General features: G+C 43.7%; 1 protein-coding gene and 1 long non-coding RNA gene across 13 annotated transcripts in view; one reads left to right on the top strand and one right to left on the bottom strand.

Annotated features, from left to right (window-relative positions):
• LOC109550153 (uncharacterized) overlaps positions 1 to 1,730 on the bottom strand; it is a 28,622-nt gene extending 26,892 nt beyond the window's left edge. For 3 of the 9 annotated variants that reach the window (XR_012326699.1, XR_012326705.1, XR_012326701.1), the window contains exons 1-2: positions 1,404 to 1,727; positions 526 to 1,277 (exon numbers count right to left, since the gene is read on the bottom strand). This is a non-coding gene — a long non-coding RNA (uncharacterized lncRNA). Of the gene's footprint in view, positions 1 to 525; positions 1,278 to 1,403 lie in introns of all 9 variants that reach the window. The other 6 variants (XR_012326702.1, XR_012326703.1, XR_012326700.1 and 3 more) reach the window with 5 other exon arrangements.
• On the top strand, positions 871 to 24,660 carry EIF4EBP2 (eukaryotic translation initiation factor 4E binding protein 2). Of its 4 annotated transcripts, none has more exons than XR_002176547.3 (5): positions 871 to 1,015; positions 16,141 to 16,326; positions 17,882 to 17,956; positions 20,825 to 20,866; positions 24,314 to 24,660. XR_002176547.3 is itself a non-coding variant. In XM_019936140.3 (4 exons), the coding sequence occupies exons 1-3, from the start codon at positions 871 to 873 to the stop codon at positions 17,911 to 17,913; spliced, it is 363 nt and encodes a 120-aa protein (XP_019791699.1). In that variant the 3' UTR covers positions 17,914 to 17,956; positions 24,314 to 24,660. The 4 variants fall into 4 exon arrangements, 2 of the variants coding, with proteins under 2 accessions (XP_019791699.1, XP_004311072.1); XR_002176546.3 differs by having other exon boundaries at positions 21,311 to 24,660; XM_019936140.3 differs by lacking the exon at positions 20,825 to 20,866.
• The last annotated feature ends 380 nt before the right edge of the window (positions 24,661 to 25,040 follow it).

The raw sequence follows: 25,040 nt of genomic DNA, 5'->3' as shown, positions 1-25,040 counted from the left end.
CGTAAACCTTTCTGCTATGTTTTTTAATAAATGCATGCATTGCTTATTTTAATATTGAGCAATTAAAAGTAAAATAACACTTTTGTTTAGATGGTTTAGGAAACAGAAGTCGGCTCAAGGAAAGTAGTGTTGATTGACAATTAAAAAAAAAAACAACACGCGGGCTTCCCTGGCCGCGCAGTGGTTGAGAGTCCGCCTGCCGATGCAAGGGACACGGGTTCGTGCCTCATTCCGGGAAGATCCCACATGCCACGGAGCGGCTGGGCCCGTGAGCCATGGCCGCTGAGCCTGTGCTCTGCAACGCGAGAGGCCACAGCAGTGAGAGGCCCGCGTACCGCAAAAAACAAACAAAAAACACGCAAGTTTTCCGTGCCCACCGACGCGTTGCTGACAAATACTTGGCGTAGGTTCTGCCCGACTCGCGCCCAGCCCTCAGGGCTTAAGCTCCCGCCCATCAGCAGCCCCGCCTCGTCGCACAGCACCCGCCCCTCGTAACGTCACATCCGGCCGACCAGCTACCCCGACCTCTCTCTGGCTCCCGCCTTCGCCCGCTTCCGGTCGTCGTCGTCGTCGCCGCTGCTGCCGCTGCTGCCGCTGCTGCTGCTGCTGCTACTGCTGCTGCTGAGGCTGCTGGCGGAGGCCGGAGGAACGGGCGGCGGCGGCGGCGGCGGCTGAGAGGGCGGCGGCGGGAGCGGAGCGGGACAAGGGAACGAGAGGAAGCGAGCGAGGAGCGAGCGGAGCGCGCCGAGCCCCGCCCGCCCTTCCGCCCGCCGGAGCAGCCGAAGCAGCCCGGGCCCCCAGCCGCCGCCGCCGCCCGCCCGCCCGCCTGCCCACCCGCCGGACAAAGCCCGAGAGCCCGCGTCCAGAGCCATGTCCTCGTCCGCCGGCAACGGCCACCAGCCCAGCCAGAGCCGCGCCATCCCCACCCGCACCGTGCCCATCAGCGACGCCGCGCAGCTACCTCATGACTATTGCACCACGCCCGGGGGGACGCTCTTCTCCACCACGCCGGGAGGTGAGCGCCGGCCGCCCGCGCGGCCCTCACCCGAGCCTGGAGCCGGCTCCCGAGCGCGTCCGCGCCAGCCTCCGCGGTGTCCCCTCAGTTTCCCGCCACGATCCTTTAACTCAGGGCGTGTCCACGCTGGCCGCTCCGGCCACCCCGGCTCCGCCGCAGCCCCACCAAAGCCCCCGTGAGACAGCTTTCGGGAACCTTAACTTCGCGTTCTCTCTCGCCTGCAGCTCGATTCAGTGCGTGCCCACTCTGGGAAGTGGCTCTCCTGTAGCGAAAAAAAGCCCTTGTTCCCGCCTCGTGGCAGGTTTACGCACTCTGCCCAGTTTTCTGCCCCCTCTCCTCCTCCGGGGCAAATTCGTCTACATTTGGCCCTGCACTCACTCCGCATTACCTCTGCCTCTTACATATGGTGTAGTTGTGCACATTGACGCTTGATTTTGGAGCCGTCTCCCGGGCCTTTGTAGAAAGGAAGTTGGGGAGAGTAAGTCGCTCCTGGGACGCTGCGATGACTTGTTTAGCTGCTTTTAGAACACCAGGAGAAGGCTGGAATGCGGAGTTTGGAAGCCTCGCCCAGTGTTATCCTGCTTTGACAGCATTGTTTACTTTGCTGGACCAGGCCCCGCGGGTGGGGGGAGTCCCCAGGCTGGAGGAGGAGTGATAAAATAGTGCTCAAGTAATAGTGTTGAGGGTAGAGCGCTGGCAGCCTTGAGGGTAGAGTTTTGGCGGCGCCGCCTTTGGAGGTAGATCGAAGAGGGCGTTGTCAAGCAGGGCACCCTTGCTGGGGGGCTTGCTTGATCCTGGGGAAGGGGCAATGCAGAGCGGGGTTTCTGAACACTGCTTTTCAAAGTACGACCAGAAACTGTTTACAAGGAAGAACACTGGGGTAGAGGTGAAGAGCGTTGAATTAATTGGTCACGGGAAAAGGGAGCTCAAAGGTTGTCTTTCCCCTCACTGGGCTTTTCTCCAGAGGGAGGAGACTGGTCTGCGATCTTGAAGGACATTATGAAGGGAATGGTGCTTCATTTTTAACTTCGTAACTTTGCCTTTTGGTGACGGCCTCTGGCTAGAGGGTTGGGACTTTGCTGGCAGCCCCTACAGTCTGCAAGATTGCTAGCTTCGTTCTTGTGGGCTGGGCTCACCAGTTGTACTACAACCAATCCCCTGCAGTTAGGCCTGGGCGATCCTTTAATCGGTTGCACAATAGCAAGGCGGTAGAGTAAGAAGACGTTGCCAACAGGGGATAAAAATCTAGGAGAGAGCTCTACAGAGGAATCCAGCCAGGCCACTCTAGGGGTGGGGTGGCTGCCTTGGAAGACTTTTAAATGACCCAGGCAGGAGAAGTTCATCAATAAGTGTGGAGAACTGGGCTTAAGGACGTTATAACTTTGCAGAGGAGTGGAGTTTCTAGTGAGGTGGCTTACCTCATTGGAGAAACCTCCCTCCTCACCTGATCTGTTCAAGGCCAGACCCTGAACATGCTGAAATCTTCTGGCCTTTTAATCGTGAAAGATTTTGGCAGATCAGAATCTGCTCCAGATAGGGTTGTCTTGAACTTGAACTGACAGCTTTTAGGAAATGGATACTGTTTTCCAAGGTGATGGACAGAGATTTATAACTTCTTCCAGAATTCTTTGTGAATTCCGTAATGCCTGTGCTTCCAGCAGTTCAGAACTTATGTCATAGTAGCAACTGCACTCAGATATTATTTCTTTGAGGAAGGAACTAAACTTTTAGCTGTATATTAATCATTATTCCCCTGAAGGAAGAGCCACAGGGACACCCTTTTTGGCATATTTCAGACAGCCAAGCTACAATGCTTTTAAAGTAAGGGTATAGTCTTTAGGCGTACTTTAAAGATAGAAGCCTGGGGCTTCCCTGGTGGCAAAGTGGTTGAGAGTCCGCCTGCCGATGCAGGGGACACGGGTTCGTGCCCTGGTCCGGGCAGATCCCACATGCCACAGAGCGGCTGGGCCCGTGAGCCATGGCCGCTGAGCCTGCGCGTCCGGAGCCTGTGCTCCGCAACGGGAGAGGCCACAACAGTGAGAGGCCCGCGTACCACAAAAAAAAAAAAAAGATAGAAGCCTGTCTCATAGTCTGGATTAGTTCCTACAGTGCTTGGAAAGATTCTGCCAGAAATACTGATTCATTTATCCTGCCTCTCTGTGTACATAGACACTACTTCTTTCTCAAATATCACTGACCCTGTCTCCAGATTCTACACTTCTTTTTTTAAATTAATATATTTATTGGCTGTGTTGGGTCTTTGCTGCTGCGGGAAGGCTTTCTCTAGTTGCGGTGAGCAGGGGCTACTCTTCGTTGCGGTGCACGGGCTTCTCATTGCGGTGGCTTCTCTTGCTGCGGAGCACAGGCTCTAGGCACACGGGCTTCAGTAGTTGTGGCGTGCGGGCTCTAGAGCACAGACTCAGTAGTTGTGGCGCACGGGCTTAGTTGCTCCGCAGCATGTGGGATCTTCCTGGATCAGGGCTCGAGCCCGTGTCCCCTGCATTGACAGGCGGATTCTTTTTTTTGCGGTACACGGGCCTCTCACTGTTGCGGCCTCTCCCGTTGCGGAGCACAGGCTCTGGACGAGCAGGCTCGGCAGCCATGGCTCACGGGCCTAGCCGCTCCGCGGCATGTGGGATCTTGCTGGACCAGGGCACGAACCCGTGTCCCCTGCATCGGCAGGCAGATTCTTAACCACTGTGCCACCAGGGAAGTCCCGGTTTCTACAGTTTTTAATTTCTGTTTTAAATACTTGTCATCTTAGCTCATCTCTTATATTGAGCCAATATTTATTGGTAGAGCACATTGTCATCTTTAAATTTTTAACACAAAGACTTACATAATGTGTTTATAAGATATAGCACTGTTGTGATTGGATTTAATCACTATTTTATAGCAATTAACTCAGTGCTGCCTAGATGTTCAGTACTTACTGATTTAGTTTTCCCCCCCGCTTTGGAAAATTTCCAATTTTCTGATGGTTTGTTCATCTCTTTTGTTACATTTCCCTCTCTCCTCTCATGTAATTTTCCTTCCCTGAACCAGGGTTGTTATTTGGTCACCTCTAGGCACCTGAATTAATCCGGTTAGGTACCTTAAGTGAGTTTTGTGGGTCTAGCGAAGTGCTTTGCAGAAAAGGGGACTACAGACAAAAGTAGGAAATGCAGTCTTTGCTCTCAATGGTCTTAAAATCTTGGTGGGGGTTAGGGGTGGAAAAGCTTTTTAGTTCTAAAACAAAAACTTTTAAAGAGTCAAGTGCTAACTTATATATTTCAGACTTGAAAACATTTAGAAAAGCGATAGAAGGCTTGTATTGAAAAATCTATTTAGTAGGAAGGAAGGGGATTAGAGTTTTCTGTCTCAAACTTCTGGAAACTTTCTGGAGTGTCATACACATGTCAGAGCATTCCAGGATAACAGTTGATGTGCTGAATGTCCTAAATGATCAGACTGGGCAAGGACATTCACAGCACAGTGAACTTACCATCTCTCCCCACAGAGGATACAGCTTACCCTTGAAAAGGTTTCTCAAAATTGCATTCCTGTGGTTTGGAAAATGAGAGTTGGGTGAAAACATACTTGCTGTATTTCTCGTATTTTTAGAAGTGTACATTTTCTCATTATTAAGGAAGAGTAAAATTTTTGAGTAAATTCAAAAATGCCCTTGGATTTTATTTTGTTTTATCTGCCTGTGGAGGAATGGGGATGAATGACGTTCGTTTCTAACTTTGAGAAGCTGCTTCTGGCCTCAATGAAAGGTAAAGTTACTGAAGTCTCCTTCACTTTTGTGACATTAAGAAGGAACCTAATGCTTTCATTCTGTAACTGAGAGAAATTAAGTAACTTGTTAGTGTTATACAGCTAATAAATGTCAGTGGGTAGTCGCAAATTTAGTGTCCTGATACCTAGTCCAGTTTTTTCCTCTCTTGTCTTAAGATGTGTATTTTCCTAGGAAAGGAGGTTTACAAACATTTAAAAAGACTCTTCTACCTCTGGAATGCTAGCTAATGCGATTCTTTTTGTTATCTTATTTTTTTTAAGTTCTGAACTGTCTCCCTGTGGGAGGGTTGTGCTCTGGGGAGTGAGCAGAAACACAGAGACCTCTTTGAGCCTTTCTTTTTGCCTTTCTTTTCCTGCATAACATCCTCATCAGCTGTGGAAAAGTATGCTGTTGCCATAACAAGAGCACCAGAGGGGAACTAACTATGATGGTCTGAAATCTTGTTCATACTCTGTGCTTCCTCTCTGCCAGCTGGAGAGTTGCTGTGATTGATTGGTTCACTGAAGGCCATTGGAAGGGTCTGGGGATAAAGGAGAAGACAGGAAGAAGGGAAAAGAATCCACTTGGAGTGAGCCATAATAAAGTAAGAGTATTTGGGGGGAGTCCTGAGTGTTAATCTGATTCCTTTCTTGGGAGAAATGAATAGAGCTCTGTGTAGATATGGGGAAGGAAGGCCAGTTTCTCACTGTTATAAAATTTCTAATTCAATGACCTTGGGCTGAGTTTATTCTAGGCCAAAACTTCTGAACCAGCAAGAGTACTTATTTGGCTCTCTCGTTTCAGTTATTAACCAAAGGACTTCATGATTACATGTGAGAAGTGTGTGAAAAACATGTTGAAAGTTGTCCAGTCACTTTGCCTGTGTTAGAGGAAGATGGCATTTACTTATCTCAGAGTAACAAAAATTAACATGTGTTGTCATTCCGGAGCAGATTTGGCTGTAGTCTCATATTCGTCAGCTGCCAAAGCATGTACTAGAAGATGTAGCTCAGTTTTGTGTTGGGTGCATGTTTGCTGATGAGGGACTGAATTCTGAGCCTGGGAAGGCAGCAGCCCTCAGCCGCAAGGCATATAGCAGCGTGATGTGTGGAGGGGAGTGCCTCTGCCTGCTCCACGTCAGTCACAGCCTGACGAGGGAAGACAGAGCTCGTCCAGGCTGATAGTGCACCACTCCCTTCTGCTCTCCGGAGGCCTGTGTGTGAACCGGGAAGGGTGGAACGTGATGAGTCTGTAAATTGGCACTACCAGGGTTGTTCCCTGGTGCAAAGACCTTGTGAGGACTGGAGTCTTAAAGATGATTTTATGGGAGGGGTCTTGCATGGTTTGGAGACAGTGTAAAGATTTGCAGGTCAAGTCCTTTCAATTTTTCGATATTGTCTTGAATAATATTCAGGCTTCATGGATTTGTATGGACAAAAAAATATTTTGGTGTGTGGACATGTCATAACTAATGACTAAGGAATGTAAGGTTTTTTATTTTTATATGGAATCAGCCAAAATAATTTTTGGAACTCAAATAGCTACAGTAGTAAATAACGTTGTAGGAGATGCTTCACTGCCAATCAGCAGTAAAGTAAAGGCTGTGATGAGAAAAAAAAAAGATTTGCAGATCAGACAAGGTAAAGTTAATGTGGGAAAGCTAGTTCATCTGGTTGGAGAGGAAGAGAGCCTGAGCAGGACAGTAGTTTGTTGGTGAAGGATAGATCTTTTTCTTGGCTCCCAAGTGTTTCGGTGAACAGATTAATGTGCGGGACTTCCCAGGTGGCGCAGTGGTTGAGAATCCGCCTGCCATTGCAGGAGACATGGGTTCGAGCCCTGATCCAGGAAGATCCCACATGCTGCGGAGCAGCTAAGCCCATGCGCCACAACTACTGAACCTGTGCTCTAGAGCCCATGAGCCACAACTACTGAGCCCACGTGCCTAGAGCCCGTGCTCCGCAACAAGAGAAGCCACCACAATGAGAAGCCCGCACACTGTGACAAAGAGTAGCCCCTGCTCGCTGCAGCTAGAGAAAGCCCTTGTGCAGCAATGAAGACACAATGCAGCCAAAAATAAATAAACAAAAGTTTTTTTTTTAAAAAAAGATTTTTGCTTATCTATTTATAATAAAACAAAAGTCAGTTGAAACTTGCTGTCATTCAACTTATTGATTAGGTAAGGCCTAGGCTACCATTTTCAAATTTGTCTATCACAGAACTTTGTTTTGCAAAGATCCCTTAAAACCTGTGTTATAACACCCAGCAGCTATCTATCTGATGTGTGGCTCATTTTTAAAGGACCTCTTCACCTGATACTCAGGCTACAGTTTGAAGCCAGAAGCTCAGAAATTTATGAGTGTTTATATCTGAATAAATGATCTTTCAGATCCTTAGGACAAATGCCCCGACAAACTGAAGCTGTTCATTTCATTGAGTAGTTTTTAAAAGTAAAATCCTTAACAAGCAAGGATCAATTAACTGAAAAATACAATTCAATTCTTATAGATTCCTTGGGATTATCTATATACAAGATCACAGTTGCCTGTGCATAGAGATAGTTTTACTTCTTTCTTACCAATCTAGGTGCCCCATTTTGTTTTGTTTTTCTTGCCTAATTGCCCTGGCTAGAACTGGAACCTTTAGTACAGTGTTGAGCAAAAATGGCAAGAGAGTGACAACAGGTTCCCTTGACTTGTTCTCAATATTAGGGGAAAACCTCCAGTCTTTCATCGTTAGGTAAGATGGTAGCTGTGGTTTTTCATAGATACTCTTTATCAGATTCAGGAGGTTCCCTTTTATTCCTAGTCTGTTGAATGTTTTTATTATGAAAGGGTGTTGGGTTTTGTCAAATGTGTGCGTGCGTGCGTGTGTGTGTGTGTGTGTGTGTGTGTGTGTGTATGTTGCATCTATTGGGATGATCATGTGATTTTTGTTTTTTATTCTATTGGTATGATGTATTATGTTAATTATTTTTAGATGTTGAACCAGCCTTGCATTCATGGGATAAGTGCCATTTGGTCATGGAATATAATCCTTTTTATCTATGTTGCTGAATTCAGTTTGCTAATGGTTGAGAATTTTTGCATCTATACTCATAAGGGATATTAGTCTGTATTTTTCTTGTGGTATCTTTGTCTGGTTTTAGTATCAGTGTAATACCTCATTCAATTTTAATTTTTTTAGAAATGGCCTGCTGTTTATAGCAGAAGTGAGCACTGGTGAAGATAGACCATTGCTCTCTACTTTCTAAGAGGTACCTATCAGAAAGTTTGAGAGGCTTGTGGTTCATTTTAAGATGTCATAATTAATCCTTTGAGCTTGAGAAAGGTGCTCATCTCATTACCAGAGAATGTTTATGTTAGAGCCGGGCTGCTTTTACATTGAAATGAAACCACTCTCTGGTCTGATAAATTCCTAGAACCATTATGAAGAAGCAGCACTGAAAAAAAGTGACCTAGACCAGTGATCTCCAGTAGGCTTCTTTGCCTCTTATGAACTTTATTGATGAGTTCCTCACTATGAGTAAAAGTAGAAGACATTGATATGTATATATGCATTGTTTTTATTTTTATTTTTTAAGTGCTCAAGAGGAGTGAACTTGGGAGGAAAACAAGAAGTGGGAATGAAAGCCAGGCTTGAATCTGAGTGCTTTCCCCATACCAAAGCAGTGAGCGAACCTTCATTAATTATTAGCATTACAGAGGCTGAACCACAACATCTGTGAAATCTAATCCAAAGAATTGATCCAGGATGCAGTCAACAGTCTGGCAGATCCAACCAGCATTTTCCTGGAATCAGAGCCAGGCATTTCTTGAGAAAATTTATTTCAAGATGAATGTTCAAGCCCAAACAGACGTGGGCATATTTGGTGTACTTCATTTTGATAGACTTAAAATCAGTCGGCATTTATTTGAGATTAGTTTGTGGTTTGTATACCACTTTGGACCTGGTACTAACTAAAAAGGTCATTTGTTTCAGATCATTTTGCAACCAAGACTCAAGAGAGCCCGATTTGCTTAGAGTACCTTGCTTATTTGTGTCGGTCTCCTGGCTCCTGTGTCACTGTGTGATCTTTCTTTGGATGCTAGTTTCTCCATCTGTAAAATGACAGCCTTCTGCCAGATGCTGTCTAAAGCCTCTTCTAAGCGCTGGACCTTCTGCATAGGAAGATGGTCATTATCAACTTCCCTTTCAGCCTAGGTTTGTGTTCTGCTATGGCAGTGTCCTACGTGATTGGGCAGGGAGCCATCCTTTGACATTAATATCTTGGAAATCTTTATTGGAGTTAATCAAAGGACCATAAGGATTGGCTTTTCACAAACCTTGGAAGTCTTCCGTTTGCCATAATTATTTAGCCATACTAAGTTATAATACACTCTGGCTCCAATTGTGCCTTTTTTTGATGTAAAAATTGTCCCTCTCATGGTTTTATTAGCATTTTAGGGATTTGCTGATTGTACACAGTAAATGTGGTTTGGCCACCATCAACTTCCCTGGAGGATACTGGGTTAGGCAGCTTTTAGCCTCCTCTGGGTTATCTGGCATAGAGCTTTTAGGAGTCTCTCCTTTCATCCAGAGCCTCCATGAAGAACAGATGTTTAAAACTGTAGTTCATTGAAGAATGTTCTCTAACACAGTCAATCAAACACAGGCCTTGTTAATCACCCTCTTAAGCTGGAATAATAAAAAGCAAAGAAAACCACTGTATTTGTAAGTCCTTTCTGTATTTTCACTTCTTATTTTCCCTTATTATTGGGGGAGACGGGCTTGGGAGGAAAGAGGGAAAGCGGCAGACTACCTTTCTGAGTGTATTGGAAACACTTGCTGCTTGTTCATCTTGTATCTGTTTCTGATCTCTTGGTGGGCCCTTACATGAGGCATAGATGGAGAATGTCAGGAATTTCTAATGGAATACTGAGGTTACTTGCCAAGTGTTTTGTTGTTGATGTTGTTGTTTTCATTTCTAGATTTGAAGGATACCTTCTTCCTCATGGCTTTAGTGTCAGTCTGTTATGTATGTATGTATATTTGCAAATTATTTTTGAGTCATTTTTTTCCCCGATACCTTATAATGGGGTTTGCTTTTTTTTTTAACACTTTCTCTTGGTCTTAAAAAAAAATTTGATGGTGGGGGGTTCTTTAAGCAACAAATTTATTCTGTTACATTTCTGGAGGCTAGAAGTCTGAAATCATATATATTTCTTATTGGAAAATATACATAACATAAAATTGACCATTTTAACCATTTTTAAGGTACCGTTCCATGATTAAGTACATTCACATTGTTGTGCAACCATCACCACCATCCATCTCTAGGACTTCTTTCATCTTCCCAAACTGAAACTTCATACCCATTAAACAATAACTCCCCATTACCTGCCCACCTCCAGCCACTGGCAACCATCGTTCTATGTTCTGTCTCTATGAATTTGACTAGTCCAGGTCCCTCATACTCGTGGGGTCATAAAATATTTGTCTTTTGTGACTGACTTGTTTGACTTAGCAAAATGCCTTCAGTATTCATGCAATCACCCTTTTATTTTTCTTTTACATTTATTTTTTGTAACCATGAAAGTAAAGTTTAAAAGTCATATAGTATTAGGCTAATAACAAAAAGCAACATTCTCATGCCCCATCTCATCTCCAGTTCCACTCCCCAGAGAAACCATTTTAAACTCTTTCAGCCATTTCTTCTAGCGTTTACCTCTGGATTTCTGAATAACATGATTTAATGCTATTTCTCAGTTTTAGATATTAACAGTTTCCTACTGTGGAAGATGAGGATTTAAATTTAGGTAAATATTAAATACAGACGTGACGTGACTGACTCTATTGGTTTCCAGCCCAACAGCCGTTCACTCTTTTTCCGTGCTACCCTACATTCCCTCATTTTTTTAAAGTGGTAGTGTGCCAAGTCCCAGAAGATGCACCCTGACTACTCTGTGGCTTCCCCAGTGTCTGGGCTGGCGGGCATCTGACCCAGTTCTGGCCTAAGGATTGTAAGCGGGAAGACCACTAACGCTTTTCTGAGAAAGATTTTCCTCTTTGATGGCTAAAGTCCCCTGCGGGAAGCCCTATTTGACCCTACACTCTCCCTTCTTGCCTAGGATATTGTTAGGAGGGTGTAGGTTCATCTCAGCCTTCTTGGAGGGTTTTGTCACCAGCTATTCAAGCTTTTCAATTTGGTCAAGTTACTTATTGTTTCTTTTTCTGAAGTGTCTATTTGCATGAGTGGATGCTTAATTCTAATTCTGGAAGCAGCCTTAGTTAAAAACAGTTTTATGGTCAGGACCCTGCAAAAGTAAAGTAACTACTACCCTGTCAGTTAACCATGTTACAGTGGACTTTGTCTAGGTGGTTTTATTTCAGGTTATACAGTTTCTTGGCTTAATATATGCATTAATTATCATTTAAACTAAGCTACTTGGTCTTGAAAGAGGCCCTTAGGCTTGAATGACCTTGTTTGTGTACTAACCATCTTCACAAGCATAATTTTGGGCCTTCTTCATTCACCCTCTTGTTCCCTGCCATTTGAAAATCACTAGTTTTTAGATCAAAAGATAGAGCCTTTTTTTCCCTCCTCTCTGTTCTCCATCAAAGGGACTCAGTTTTACTCTCATGTTTTCCTAGGAATGTAGCATTTAGAAAATGCTGGGTCAGGGTATTAGATTTATCCGAAAAAGTGGTCACCAAGGGATGAAGAATGTTTATAGATATCTAATGTTGACCTAGATCTAAAGATTCCTATTTGTTTTGAAATCCAAACATGAAGACTAAAGTAATATATGCAAGTGTTAAAAACAAAATAGAAAAAGAAAAATTGAACAGAAGCACATAAAATGCAGAAATGCTAAGAGACTACTGCTTTTAACAGTTTCTGTTTATAGTGATTTTATTGGTTACACCACTGTTACTGTAAATAATATACGTGTACCACAATTTCTTGATTTCTTAACATTGGATGATACTGTTGACTCCCTATTATGAAAATGAGGCATATAGGACACTTTCATTACTTTCTATCCTCTCATTTTCCCTCCTCTCTCCATTTACCAATTTTTGTAGATTGTTTTATTGTTTTGGGTTCTTCTGGGTAGTTACCTTTAAAACTGTAAATACTATAGTTAAACCTCTTGTGTTTCAATCTGATAGTTTTAACTCTCCACCATATGAGATTATACTATCTACCTGTCCTGCCTCTACTTCCCTGGTAGGTCTGCCTTTCCATTATTTTTTACAGTATCAAGGTCTGTAATATTTACATACTCTTCCTTAACTATGATAATTCACTTTTATTATGGTTTGATTGTAAACATTGAAAGTCAATAAATAGCATATACGATACTATGAATTTTGTAACTTTTCAATATAAAACCAAGGAGTATGATGATTTTCATAGAAAAGGAAATGGAACACTCACTGGACAGAAAAAGTTTCCACTGTCAATGTCAAATAGATTCTTTTTTTAACACTCCATCAATTTATTAAAATCATGCTCCATTTTAATATTGTGTTATATGCAAGCTATGGATTTTTTTAACCTTCTTTAGGAATTTATGGTTAACTTTTCTCTAGTTAGTTGTGGATGCATTGGTTGATGTTGAATTGGGCTGACATAAATGTGGCCGGCAGTCGAAATTTGAATTATTGGAAGTTCTTGCTTCAGAAAATGTGTCTATGCACATGTATAAGAGACCCTGAATATTAGGTTTTTAATTGTCTTGGAATTCATATAATTTCACAGTAAACACAATATCTAAAAAAGGAAATATAAAGGGTTTTTTCCCCTGGCATTTTATTCATAGTCAGGTCTTAATGTTTTTCTTTTAATAGTTTTGGTTTTTGAATGTCAAATGCTTTTCAGTTACACCACAGAATCCTTAGTCACATGTTAATTCCCTTTTTTTTGCTCTGTATCTGCTACAGTTAATTTTTTCAGCTTGCAGTGATCTAAAATTCAAACACTTAAAATACCGTGGTTTTGTACCCATATTTTCCCTGGCCATATTTAAGAACATTAACAGCATCAGTTAAGATCCTAGTTCTTCAGGGTGTCTTCTCTTCTGAATTGTTTATTTTGTGTGCATTTGAAACCAAATGTATCTTAAAAATCCACTAAACTATTAAAACAAGTGAGTTTATTAGTAAGGCTGAAAGAAACAAGATTAGTATACAAAAACCAATTGTGTTTCTGTATACTTTCAATAAACAATCCAAAAATGAAATAAAATAATTCCATTTAAAATAGCATAAAAATGATAAAATACATAGGTATAAATTTAACAAAAAAAGCACAAAACATATACTGTGGAAACTAGATAACATTGTTGAAAGAAAGAAGACCTATATATATAGACAATCCATGTTCATGAATCAGAAGATTTAATGTTGTTAAGATGGCACTACTCCCCAAATTTATCTGTATATTCAGCACAATCCCCATCAAAATCCCAGCTGGCTTCTTTGCCGAAGTTGACAGGCTGACTCTAAAATTCATATATGGATCTTTAAGAGACCTAAAATAGCCCAAGCAATCTTGAAAAAGAAAAAGTTAGAAGACTCACACTTCCTGATTTCAGAAGTTGTTACAAATCAAGACCGTGTATTACTGCCATAAGGATACACATAGATCAGTGGAAGTCCAGAAATAAACCCTCACAATTACGGCCAATTGATTTTTTTTTTAAATTAATTAATTTTTGGCTGCATTGGGTCTTCATTGCTGCGCGCGGGCTTTCTCTAGTTGGGTCGAGCGGGGGCTACTCTTCGTTGCGGTGCACGGGCTTCTCATTGCGGTGGCTTCTCGTTGTGGAGCACGGGCTCTACGTGCGTGGCTCAGTAGTTGTGGCGCACGGGCTTAATTGCTCCACGGCGTGTGGGGTCTTCCCCGACCAAGGCTCGAACCCGTGTCCCCTGCATTGGCAGGATTCTTAACTGCTGCGCCCCCAGGGAACTCCCTACGTGAATGTTTGTAGCAGCATTATTCAAAGTGGAAACAACCCAGATGTCCATCAGCTGGTTAATTGATAAAATGTGATTTATACATACAATGGAATATTATTTGGCAATACAAAGAAATTAAGTGCAGTTGATCCTTGAACAACGTGGGGGTTAATCCAAGTGTAACCTGTAGTTGGCTCTCTTCCTCCATGGATTCAACCAACACTGACCATATAGTACTGCAATACTTCCTGTTGAAAAACAGTTCAAACTTGCATTGTTCAAGGGTCAACTGTACTGATAAATGCTAAACGTGAATGAATCTTAAAAACCTGCAAGTGAAAGAAGCAGTCATAAACGGACACATATTGCTTGATTGTATTTTATGAAATGTCTAGAATAGGCAAATCTATAGAGACAGAAAACAGATCAGTGGTTGCCTAGGCTGGAGAGGTTGGCAAAACGTGGGGAGGGACTGCTAAATGTATATGGGTTATCTTGGGGATGATGACAGTGTTCTAAAATAGTTTGTGATGGGAATTCCCTGGGGTTCCAGTGGTTAGGACCCGGCGCTTTCACTGCTGTGGCCCAGGTTCAATTCCTGGTCGGGGAACTAAGATCCTGAAAGCCTCATGGCACAGCCAAAAAAAAAAAAAAAAAAAAAGATTGTGGTGATGATTGCACAATTCTATGAATATACTAAAAACTATTGAATTATACACTTTGAATGAATTGTACATGAATTATATCCCAAAGAAGTTAAAAAATGTATTTTATTGCCCCTGCAAAGTCACAGGAATTCTTCAAAGTTTCTCTTATATCTGACACATTTAGGTAGAATTTCTACTACTTATTTCCTACTTGGTTCAATTATAATTCTTTAATGTTTATGTTGTTGTTAATATATAATTTAGAAATAGAAAGCTTGCTTTTATCCTGTGCTTTTTTTTAACCACCTCACCTCAGTTTCCAAGCTTAGTGTACTACAGAAGTGAGAATAATCTTGTTCCGACTTGCAACGTGAATATTAGTAAGAACATCTCACGGTGAAATCTCACCCTTCTGAAACCTAGCCATGGACAAAAGTGGAGGTGACACAACAAAATCCATCCACTAAAGCTCCTTCCCTTTGTTCATTGGAAAACCATCAGGCGCCTTCCCAGCCTACTTGCTCGTATTTTACATAGTGTTAAAATAAGCAGATCACCAGTTTCCAAACCCAACAGAGTAGATGTATCAAGTTAGAATGGGTGTAAAGGGTGTACTGTAGACTGAATTGTGCTCCCCCCCCATTCATATATTGAAGCACTGACCCCCACAATGTGATGATATTTAGAGATAGGGCCTTGGGAGGTAATTAGGTTTAGATGAAGTCCTGAGGGTGGGGCTCTCACAATAGGATTAGTGTCCCAAAAGAGACACCAGAGAGCTTGCTCCCCTCTCCCCCGTGGCAGGACACAATGAGAAAGAACTGTAAGGAAATACATTTCTGTGTAACACACCCAAAATGTGGTATTTGGTTAGGGCAACCAAACTAAGACATGGACAAAAGATGGTTCTTAGCCAAACAGTGAGGGAGGAGACAAGGAAACCATGGTGGGGAGGGCCATAAGCACAACCTGGCTATCTGAATCCTATTCAGTATAAGGAAAATACAGAGCACCAACTGAATAGGCCCTGAGACTTCCTATGTCACAACATAGTATAATAAATGAGTTTCATAATAATCAACCGGATTCATCAAGAAAGGGTTGGTTTTCAGTTTAAGGTGGTAAAAAGTTTTAAAATCTGTATTAGAAAAATTTCCATCCAAAATAGTTCAAATTATTCATTTTTCGAAAATTGAACTAAGTTTTCTGCTTTCCAGAATGATTCATTCCTCATAATTTCAGCTACCTTTTTGTTTGTTTGTTTGTTTTCTTTGGCTGCATTGGGTCTTCGTTGCTGCATGCGGGCTTTACTCTAGTTGTGGCGAGCAGGGGCTACTCTTCGTTGTGGTGCGTGCGCTTCTCATTTGCAGTGGCTTCTCTTGTTGCAGAGCACGGGCTCTAGGTGTGCGGGCTTCAGTAGTGGCACGTGGGCTCAGTAGTTGCGGCACATGGGTCCTAGAGTAAGCGGGCTTCAGTAGTTGCAGCACATAGGCTCAGCAGTTGTGGCTCGCAGGCTCAGTAGTTGTGGTGCACAGGCTTAGTTGCTCCGCGGCATGTGGGATCTTCCTGGACCTGGGATCGAACCTGTGTCCCCTGCATTGGCAGGCAGATTCTTAACCAGTGCGCCACCAGGGAAGTCCTGCCTTTTTGAATTGTTACTAAGTTCTTATTTTTCAAAGCAAGGAAAGTGAAGGTAAATTTCTACTTTCCTTGTCCTAAAATTGTATTTGAAACAGGATACAAAACTTCTGTCTTCTTTAAACCCTGTTTTCCAGGAACTCGAATCATTTATGATCGAAAGTTTCTGTTGGATCGTCGCAACTCTCCCATGGCTCAGACCCCGCCCTGCCACCTGCCCAATATCCCAGGAGTCACCAGCCCCGGCACCTTAATTGAAGACTCCAAAATAGAAGTAAACAATTTGAACAACTTGAACAATCATGACAGGAAGCATGCAGTTGGTAAGAGAATGCTGGTATTAGGGACCAAGAGGGTAGCCCTGGGATTCAAATGTCAGTCTGCTGTGGGTTGAAAAAATGTTGATGCTTCACTTATAACTAATATTCAGTCATATGTCTCTAAGGTTCCCCACACTCCCCTCACCAAGGCTTATTGAATTGTTCTGAAAACCCTGAGTTCTAAACCATAACCGGATCTAATATAGGTGGGGGTTGGGGGGTGAGGAAGAATCCAGAATCAGGGAATGGTAAATCCCAAAGAGGACTCCTTGAACCTGGGCTTTGTTGGACTAAGGGTAACACACACACAGAGAAACAAAACAATTTAATAGCTCCCATTTCTATCACCCTCAAGAAACAGACCTTGCTTCTTACAAGAAGAACGTCATTTTTGTGGTGTAGAGCAGCGGTCCCCAACCTTTTTGGCACCAGGGACCAGTTTTGTGGAAGACGATTTTTCCATGGACTGGGATGGTTTTGGGATGATTCAAGTGCATTACATTTATTGTGCGCTTTATTTCTATTATTATTACACTGTAATATGTAATGAAATAATTATACAACTCAATCATAATGCAGAATCAGTGGGAGCCCTGAGCTCGTTTTCACTTGCCCCTCACTGATAGTGTTTTGATATGAGTCTGCAAGCAGTTGATTTATTATGGTCTCTGTGCAGTCAGACCTCTCTGCTAATGATAATCTGTATTTGCAGCCGCTCCCCAGAGCTAGCATCACTGCCTCAGCTCCACCTCAGATCTTCAGGCATTAGATTCTAATAAGGAGCGCGCAACCTAGATCCCTCGCATGCGCAGTTCACAGTAGGGTTCACACTCCTGTGAGAATCTAATGCTGCAGCTGATCTGACAGGAGGCAGAGCTCAGGCGGTAATGCGAGCAATGGGGAGCGGCTGTAAATAGAGATGAAGCTTCTTGCCCACAGTACCAGTCCGTGGCTGGGGGGTTGGGGACCCCTGGTGTAGGGAAAAGCAGTATGGTTTTTCACCCTGTTTTCCAGGACTGCCTATAATATTTCAGTAAATTCTCCCCCATACTCACACACACACGTTTATTAATGAGTCCTCTCTGTGTCTGTGGAAATGGCCAGCTCCTGAAGTACACCTTGGATTGCACTCCATGACCCTTTTACACGAGCCAGCATTCTGCCTCCTCAAATTCCAAATGAGTTTTTAATGGACAAAGTGTCGATTCAGAGCAAGGCCAAAGTTCAGAGCCTCCAGAAGAATGTGCTGACTTGATAGATGGCCAGGTGCTCCCCAGGAGCTCCCGTTTGGTCAACCTCTGGACAAAGGGACACTCAGAAAGTTTTCACTTGTATCCTTTCCCCCAATTGCTCCTCCCTGTGGGTGATTTGACTGCCATTCTTGTTTTTCCCCCAGATTAAAAAGACTAGCCAAAGCAAAGCAGAATAGTTGTTTCAAGGCTGCAGGGAATGGGACAGTTTGAATTCCTTTTTGACCTTTGTGCAAAGGGAATTATAGTTAAGACTGTTTTTCTTTACCTCTTCATGCTTAACTTTTCCTGTTCTTCATTCTAACCAGGAGATGATGCTCAGTTTGAGATGGACATTTGACTGTCCTGCGAGGATCAGAAGAAAAGCGGCAACACTGAGACATGTGTGTACCTGATTTGGCCAATATGATCAACAATGCAGAGACAGAAGAGGCAGTACCAGCAATCCCTGCTGCAGTCTCCTGCTCCCCTGCTCCTTCTCCGGGTGCCAAAGGATGCAAAGATGAGCTGCATCTGACTATTTCTTCTCCCTATTTCCTGTTCCCCTTCCCAGTTAGACAGTTAGATTGAAAGCCCTTCACATATTTCTGTAGAACTAAGCAGCCCACAGACGAAAACAGTTAACCTCTGGTTCCCCCTTCCCCCCATTTTTTTTTAATCCCAAATCAAATATCAACCTACCAATAATTGGCTGGCTGGGAAGTCTGGGGAAGTGATATGGAGGTTTGATAGGTTCAGCATCATTCCTGTTCTTACCCTCTGTCTCTCCTCCCTGTCTTGCTCATGTTTCAGTGCTGCAAAAGTCTGAGTTTGGGGTCTTGAAAACCCTCGGATGGAAATAGTAAACAGGAAGAGAGCTGCTTTCTCTTTTACCTTGAGGTGTTTGTCCTTGGGGGACAGAACGCTGTTTGTACATCTCTGGTAGCATTACCCTGGGGCACTGTTTTGAGGTCCACTTCCCCTCCTTCCTCTGGGAGGAATGTCTTCTGTCTTTAGTACTATAGTTCATCTTCCCATTTGTTTACTTATCACAATTGTGCAAACATTTCTTAACTCTACATCGGAAGGGGGTCTTCGGTCACCAGTTGTTCTTTTTCCTCCCCTTTTCCCACCCCTCCCTGCTTGCATCTTGTTGCTTGCAATCCTTTTGTACTCTGAGCTATCCACGTGATTTCTCCTGCTCCCAGAGCAGGTCCCGGAGGCTCTTTGGATAAGGCCCGATGTATTGGGTTGACCAAAAAGTTCGTTCTGGTTTTTCCATAAGATGTTACAGAAAAACCAGATCGAACTTTTTGGCCAACCCAATAGTCCTCTACAGGATGATACCCAGGAATGACCTCGGAAGACATTGAACTGTTTGAGTACCCAGGCTCAGTAGTCCTTGTTTTTCAGTCCAGTGAGCATTGTGCTACTTGTTGTCTGTGATTTTTGAGTTTGAAGTTGACTTTCAGAAACGCTCTTAGAAAAGAGCTGAACTTCTTTCCTCTGTGGACCTGCTTTGTTTGGCTGCTGAGATAGATAAGCATGGGCTTAAAAATGCGTTCCTTCCGCTTTTCTATCTTTCCCATGGTACTCTGAATTTCCCCGTCTTTCACTCCCTCCCTCCCTCCTTCCTTCCTTCCCTCCCTTATCTCTGCCAGGCCATTTTTCAAATGTACATCCGGGATACCTCAAGTGTCGGTATCTGATAATATCTGTCACTCCTCTTAACTGAGGAGTGACCTTTTATTTTTAAGATGAGTACAGACCTATTTTTAGATATGTTTTCAGTACAATTTTGAACAGCAACTTTTTAATTACACATCTTCCAGTGTTAGGAGGGTGAGGATTGTCCGTAGGCGAGTCTGCTGTTCCACGTCACCATCCCTCGTCTTCCCTCGTCCCTTACGAGCTCTTTCCTTCTCGCTCTAGTTTTGGGTGTGCATGTTTGGAGTTTGTAAGTGGGTGGATTGTGAAACTGGACCCTTCTGCCTTCCCTGGGTTGTTCATGGAACCTCATTCTTTTCCCTTACCCTTTGCTGCTTCATTCCCCATCCCGTTGTCCTGACTATTGACTGGCCCAGTAATCCTGGGAGAGTGACTCTCCTCATAGAAAGACAAGTAAAATAGCCACTGGTGTCCTGGGAATTTCTGGTTGGATTTGGTGCCCTGAACCCTCTTATTAAGAGATCAGATCCCAGGGTGAGAGTAACAGGCCAGTTGGCTAAGATAGAAAGCTGTTTTTCTTTTGAACTATGAAGAGACCCTGTTTGCGAATACATTTTAGACAGAAAGAAGGAAGGGTGTCTGAGGAACTTTGTTCTGTTTTCTGCTACAAAATGTGAAGAGTTCAAAAAGTGAAACCTTTTGTGATGGTTGATGTCTCTCAGGAATAAGCTGGATCTCCAGTTTTGGAGATGCTTTCAGTCTCAAAAATTGATGAATGGAAAAGTATTTTTTGTTTGCTTTTTAATGTATCTCTGTTTTGATTTTAATTAAACTCCAAATTTCACTTTACATACTCTTGGAACAACTTAAGGTGCATTGGTAATTTGCATGAGAAGCTTGCTCAGGACCTCATTGTCCCCTGGGAGCTTGATTCTTTGGGAGTGACGCTTTCATCCTCCTCGGGGCCCGGCCTGGGCATCCTCTGGAATCTGACTCCACTACAGCGAGTAGTCGGGCTGTCAGCAGAAGCACGTGCCCTTGTTTGCTCTTTACTGCTGCACATGAAAACTCGGCTTCCTCACTGAGAGACGGGGAGTGAATTTAAAACATGCCAGCTTGAGTAGTCTTAAGATGCCATGTTCCCCTTGTTTGCTCTCTTGAGGAATTGCTGCATGTGGCCCCCTAATCAGAGGCCATATTTCTAGTACTTCTTGGGAGTGTCAGCTGTATAATATAGCAGCTTCCCAATCCTTTAGCCATCTCTGTAACGACCTCCATACTGCTTGGTGCAATTCCTTCCTGGAGGCCACTGCTACTAGAGATACTTTGGCCTCCATAAATCGGCATTTCAAAGATAATTTCACAAGGCAATAGATGAACTTCCAACAGATGACACCTTTGTGCCATGCCTCATAGAATCATTTTCAGGGCAAGCCAGAATCCAGTAGGTGGTTTACTCCTGTATGTTTGGAAGGAATCTCACAGTTGAAGCCCTAAATGAATAATCTCTCTGGGCTTTTTCCTGGAAAGGGAACCCCCTTAGGGTAGCATTTGATTTAGGCGGTTCTTAAAATCTTATTGATTATTTGTACTTTTCTTCTTAGGAGAAAACCATGTTTCTGTACTTCTGGGGACAATCCATGTCGGTGAGAAATGACCTTGTCCAAATTCCAGCAGGAGACATGCATTGTCATGATTCTACCTCCTTCGTAGTGTGGTGCATTAAGTTCACCACTTCCTCATATTCTGTTGAAATAGCTATTGTGTTCTCAAGACCACAGTGTAGAGAAGCTGGCTTCTAGCTTCCAAGCCAAGAGTTTTGTCCCTCCATCTGCGTTAGTTATCTATTGCTGTTTAACACATTACCCCAAAACTTAACATCTTAAAAGAGCAAACATTATCTGTCAGTTTCTGTGGTTGGGACCTGGGAAGCAGCTTCACATGATGGGTCTGGCACAGGGTCATAGGAAGTTGCAGTCAAGATGTTAGTGGGGTCTGCAGTCACCTGGGGCTTGAGAATCCACTTCTGAGCTTTCTTTGTGGCTGTTGGCAAAATGCCTCAGTGTCTTTCTGTGTGGATCTCTTTTTAGGGCAGCATGAGTGTCCTCACAGCATGGCAGCTGGCTCCCCCTGAGCAAGTGATCCCAGAGAAAGAGGGCAAGGAGGAATCTGCAGTGCCTTTTATGACAGTCTCCGAAAGCACACGTCATCACGCCTTCCTATTCCGTTCCTTAGAAGCAAGCCACTAAGCCAGCCTACACTCAAGGGGAGGGGAGTTACACCCCACCTACTGCATGGAGCGGTATCAAAGAATTTTGGGTGTACTTTAAAACCACCTCGCCCCCAATAGAGAATGAAACCTACCCCCTCAACAAGAGGGGGTAGGTTTAAAGTAGATGATATACTGAGAGAGGTGTTGTTACTGAAAACAGTTCTCTTAAGATGTGCATCGACAAACAGATGAAAAACGGATTCTCTCCCCATGGCTACTGCCAGTTTTAAGAGGGGAGGCAAGAAATGGCAATTCCCAGGAGAATGTATCTATACATTTGCCTGGCGTATACTGCCAGCAAGCAGCCCAAGGTTGCTGCTTTGTAAGTCCTTGGCTTGGTATCTAAGACTCAATACTGCTTGCTCGGTATCTCCTTTAGCCAGGAATTGACAAAGCGAATTGGATCCTTCTATTTGAGCCACTCAAATGGACTTAATTGGAGTCAGGGCTGTTAAGCAAAGGGAGCAAACTTGAATTACATTTTGGGTTACTGGGCTGAGGAAAGCTAACCGTTCTGATTCAGGGTGACATAGCTGAGAGCATCCGGAAGCCAGGTCCCCACCAGAGTCGATGCTTGGCACCTGCTGTCACAAACTACACCAGCTGAAGCAGACTTGAGCCAGGTCTGTCACTCAAGAAGCCACTTCTCAATAAGTAGGGAACATCTGGGAATTAGAAATGTCTGTCTGTGCTTTATTCTTCTTTAAATCCACTGCAGGTTAACTCTGTGTGCCCACGTCATCCTGGGCTTCCTGATGGAAACGGGTTCTTAAAGAGAACCAGTGCTGTCTTCACCCTGAAGAAAAACTTAGATGAAGCTTGTCAGTTCAACACGTGTTTAGTGAATGTCTGCTATGTGTTTCTGGCACCTGTGCCAAGTTTTTAGAGATTTCAGGCATCTTAAGGATGCAAATTCTTGTTTGGATTTATGCTCCAACTCTTCCCAGCATTTTATCTATAGCCCTGCTTGCTTTAGAGTATGCTTGAATAAAAAAGCATTGCTGCTGAGGCAGCTATAAAAAAAAAAGAAAGAAAAAGGTACTTCTTCCAGAATTAACGAACTCATCTTCAAAGCACCTTCAAATGAATTTTTTTCCGTCTGATTTTGAGGTGGAGTCAAAATAGGTGGTCTTTTGTTTTTGCTGTTTGGGTTACCAGCTCTTTGGGTCTGTCAGACCTTAGGGGTATCATGTATCTTGGCTGCTTGCAGCCTGGGCCCTCAGCCCTTTACATTCCCCTCCAGAAGGGAGGCCCGGTGCTTTTCTCTCTGGGTCAAAACTTCCCCTTATCATGTTTCTGGACTACATGATAAGGGGAGCTATTTATTAATCTGCGAAACCCAATCTCTTAGCTGCCCATGATATCTAGGAGGGGGTAGTATTTGTTTTAAAGAAGCGTTGTCAAAAAAAACAAAAAAGAAGCGTTGTTTCCTTGGGAGGGCAATTTCTGTCTGGACTTTGAAAGGGGGCGTAGTTACCACACATTACTATCCCCACCGCTTTACCTCTCTCCCAGCTTTTGATAAAAGATGACATCAGATCTTGAGGCAGTCGGGTCACAATTCTTTAGAATGCTTATACCCCAGGGGCATTTCCTGTTCTAGTCATGTTTTTCCAGTTGAGTATTGGCGTTTCCCTGAGGCTTGCTCACGGACATGTCTGATTGAAGACTAAGGATGGTTGATACAGTCATTACTGTCACCTTTCCCACCCTCTGTAATTTACATTTCTTTCTCTGGGCTGGTCCTGGAAGTTGACACCTTTTGGCAAAGCTTAGATTTAGGAGAAGTATTTCAAGTCCCTGTTCAGATGATCTGTGGTTTCTCTTTGCTTCCTCTGCCTGCAGCCCTGGCAGACCATACTGTCTGGATCCCCAATGGAAAATAGTACTGAGATGAAACACATTCCTGGGGTATTTAAACTCTCTCTCTGCCACCTTTCTAAGAGTGGGAGGCTGGCAGAGAGATGCTGCAGTGCTTGATAATCATTTGGCCACGTTGAAATTTCCAAAGGGAGCTCTTGCCGGTGCTTAAACCCCAAATTCCTGAACACCTGAGATTGCATGAATCTAGCACAGAATATCCATTCTTGCCCCAATGTGCCCCCTTCGTCTCCATCTTAATCTTTAAAACAAAACAAAAAACCCAAGCCCAGGCCAAGGGTCATTTTTACTTGAAACCAGGAGAGTAGGGGAGTAACACGAGAGATGAGGGGCAAGCTGTGTGGTGAGGCATCCTGCTCCTGGTGTGTGTTCCAATCACTGAGGACTGTGAGCCAGTGCCTTTCCTTCGCCTGGAGATGGAGCCCATCTCTTGCCACCTGGGTGAGGAGACCCTCTGCTACCCAGGGGCGAACCTTAAAGAGGGTGTCTTGGAGAGCCCAGAGGACACTCACGTTTTTCGGATGTCCATTTTAAGCATCTTTAAAATGTTTTATATATATTAAAAAAAAAAATGTTCTTCCCTGTCGTTGTGCCACCAGTGGCCCAGTTCCATCCATTCTGAATGGAAAAACAGAGACTGCCAGTACTTTCCTTGGTCTTCCCTTCGTCTCCCTTAATGTGGGTATCCCCTTACCCGGCCTGTCCATTTCACTGTCGTGGATGGAGAACAGAGGGCACCACGCAGTCCTGAGGCAGTCCTGTGTGACTCCGTGATCAGGTTTTTGTTTCTTGTTTTTCTAACTGTCCTTCCAAACCAGCAAGTGTTTGGAAATTAGGGGGAAAGTTAAATTCTCACCAACGGTTGCTGTTACACTTGAATCAATAAAGATCTTGAGTATCACCTTGGTGTTTTTAATTTTTTTTTTTTTTTAAATTTCAGGTGAAATCCTGTTGACACATTTTGGGCATCTTGCCTGGTGAGGAAGATGGGCAAAGGCAGTTGGCCACTTCATGTGTCAGTTCCTCTCAACATTTACGGAGCACTTTGTCCATCTGGCCCTGTATGTGCCAGGAGGTGATGTGTCCCTTCCCTAAGGAGCTTGGAGGTGAACACGTACATGCTGGGGCTGGATGTACCCAAGAAGGCCCTTCTTTAGGTACCAGCCTGGAGGAAGCCCAGACAACAGCTTTCCTGACGAGGGCTGCCTCTGCCTCTCAGGAGCACTTGTTAGAAATCCATCATATCTGATGTCTGAAAATAAACTAGACTCTGCTGCGTGAGCATCACATTCCTTGCTATTATTAATCCAGTGAGGCTCACATATTAGTATTGAGAGCAAGAATCCTGTCCTTTCAAGAATCCTGTGGACCATGTAAACAGGTCCACAGAACAAAACAGCATAGAGGTTTAGAGCACAGGCTTTGGAGTGAGACAGGCTTGAATTCCTTCTGTACCACTTAGTAGCAGCCACATTCTCTCCGACAGGATTCCCAGTCTCTGTAACCTTTGGTGTCCTTCTCTAAAATAGGGTTAAGTTAAGAAGTAGGTCTTACCTGGGTGACTGTGGGCTCAGGTGGGATCATGGCAAGCACTTAGCCCAGTGGCTGGTATGTCAAGAGCTCAATTGCAGCTCAGTTGGTGTGACCAGTAGAGGTGGGTCAACTGG

This window comes from Tursiops truncatus, chromosome 16 (assembly GCF_011762595.2).
Source record: "Tursiops truncatus isolate mTurTru1 chromosome 16, mTurTru1.mat.Y, whole genome shotgun sequence".
In the NCBI taxonomy this organism is placed as follows: domain Eukaryota; kingdom Metazoa; phylum Chordata; class Mammalia; order Artiodactyla; family Delphinidae; genus Tursiops; species Tursiops truncatus.
The sequence above is the reverse complement of the archived record's forward strand: the minus strand, read 5'-3'. Positions and strand labels throughout refer to the sequence as shown.

Excerpts from the sequence above, each read along its gene's own strand:
- EIF4EBP2 (XM_019936140.3), top strand. The coding sequence starts at position 871 with ATGTCCTCGTCCGCCGGCAACGGCCACCAGCCCAGCCAGAGCCGCGCC. Across the intron at positions 1,016-16,140 it reads CTTCTCCACCACGCCGGGAG|GAACTCGAATCATTTATGAT; the intron begins GTGAGCGCCGGC and ends CCTGTTTTCCAG. Across the intron at positions 16,327-17,881 it reads TGACAGGAAGCATGCAGTTG|GAGATGATGCTCAGTTTGAG; the intron begins GTAAGAGAATGC and ends CATTCTAACCAG.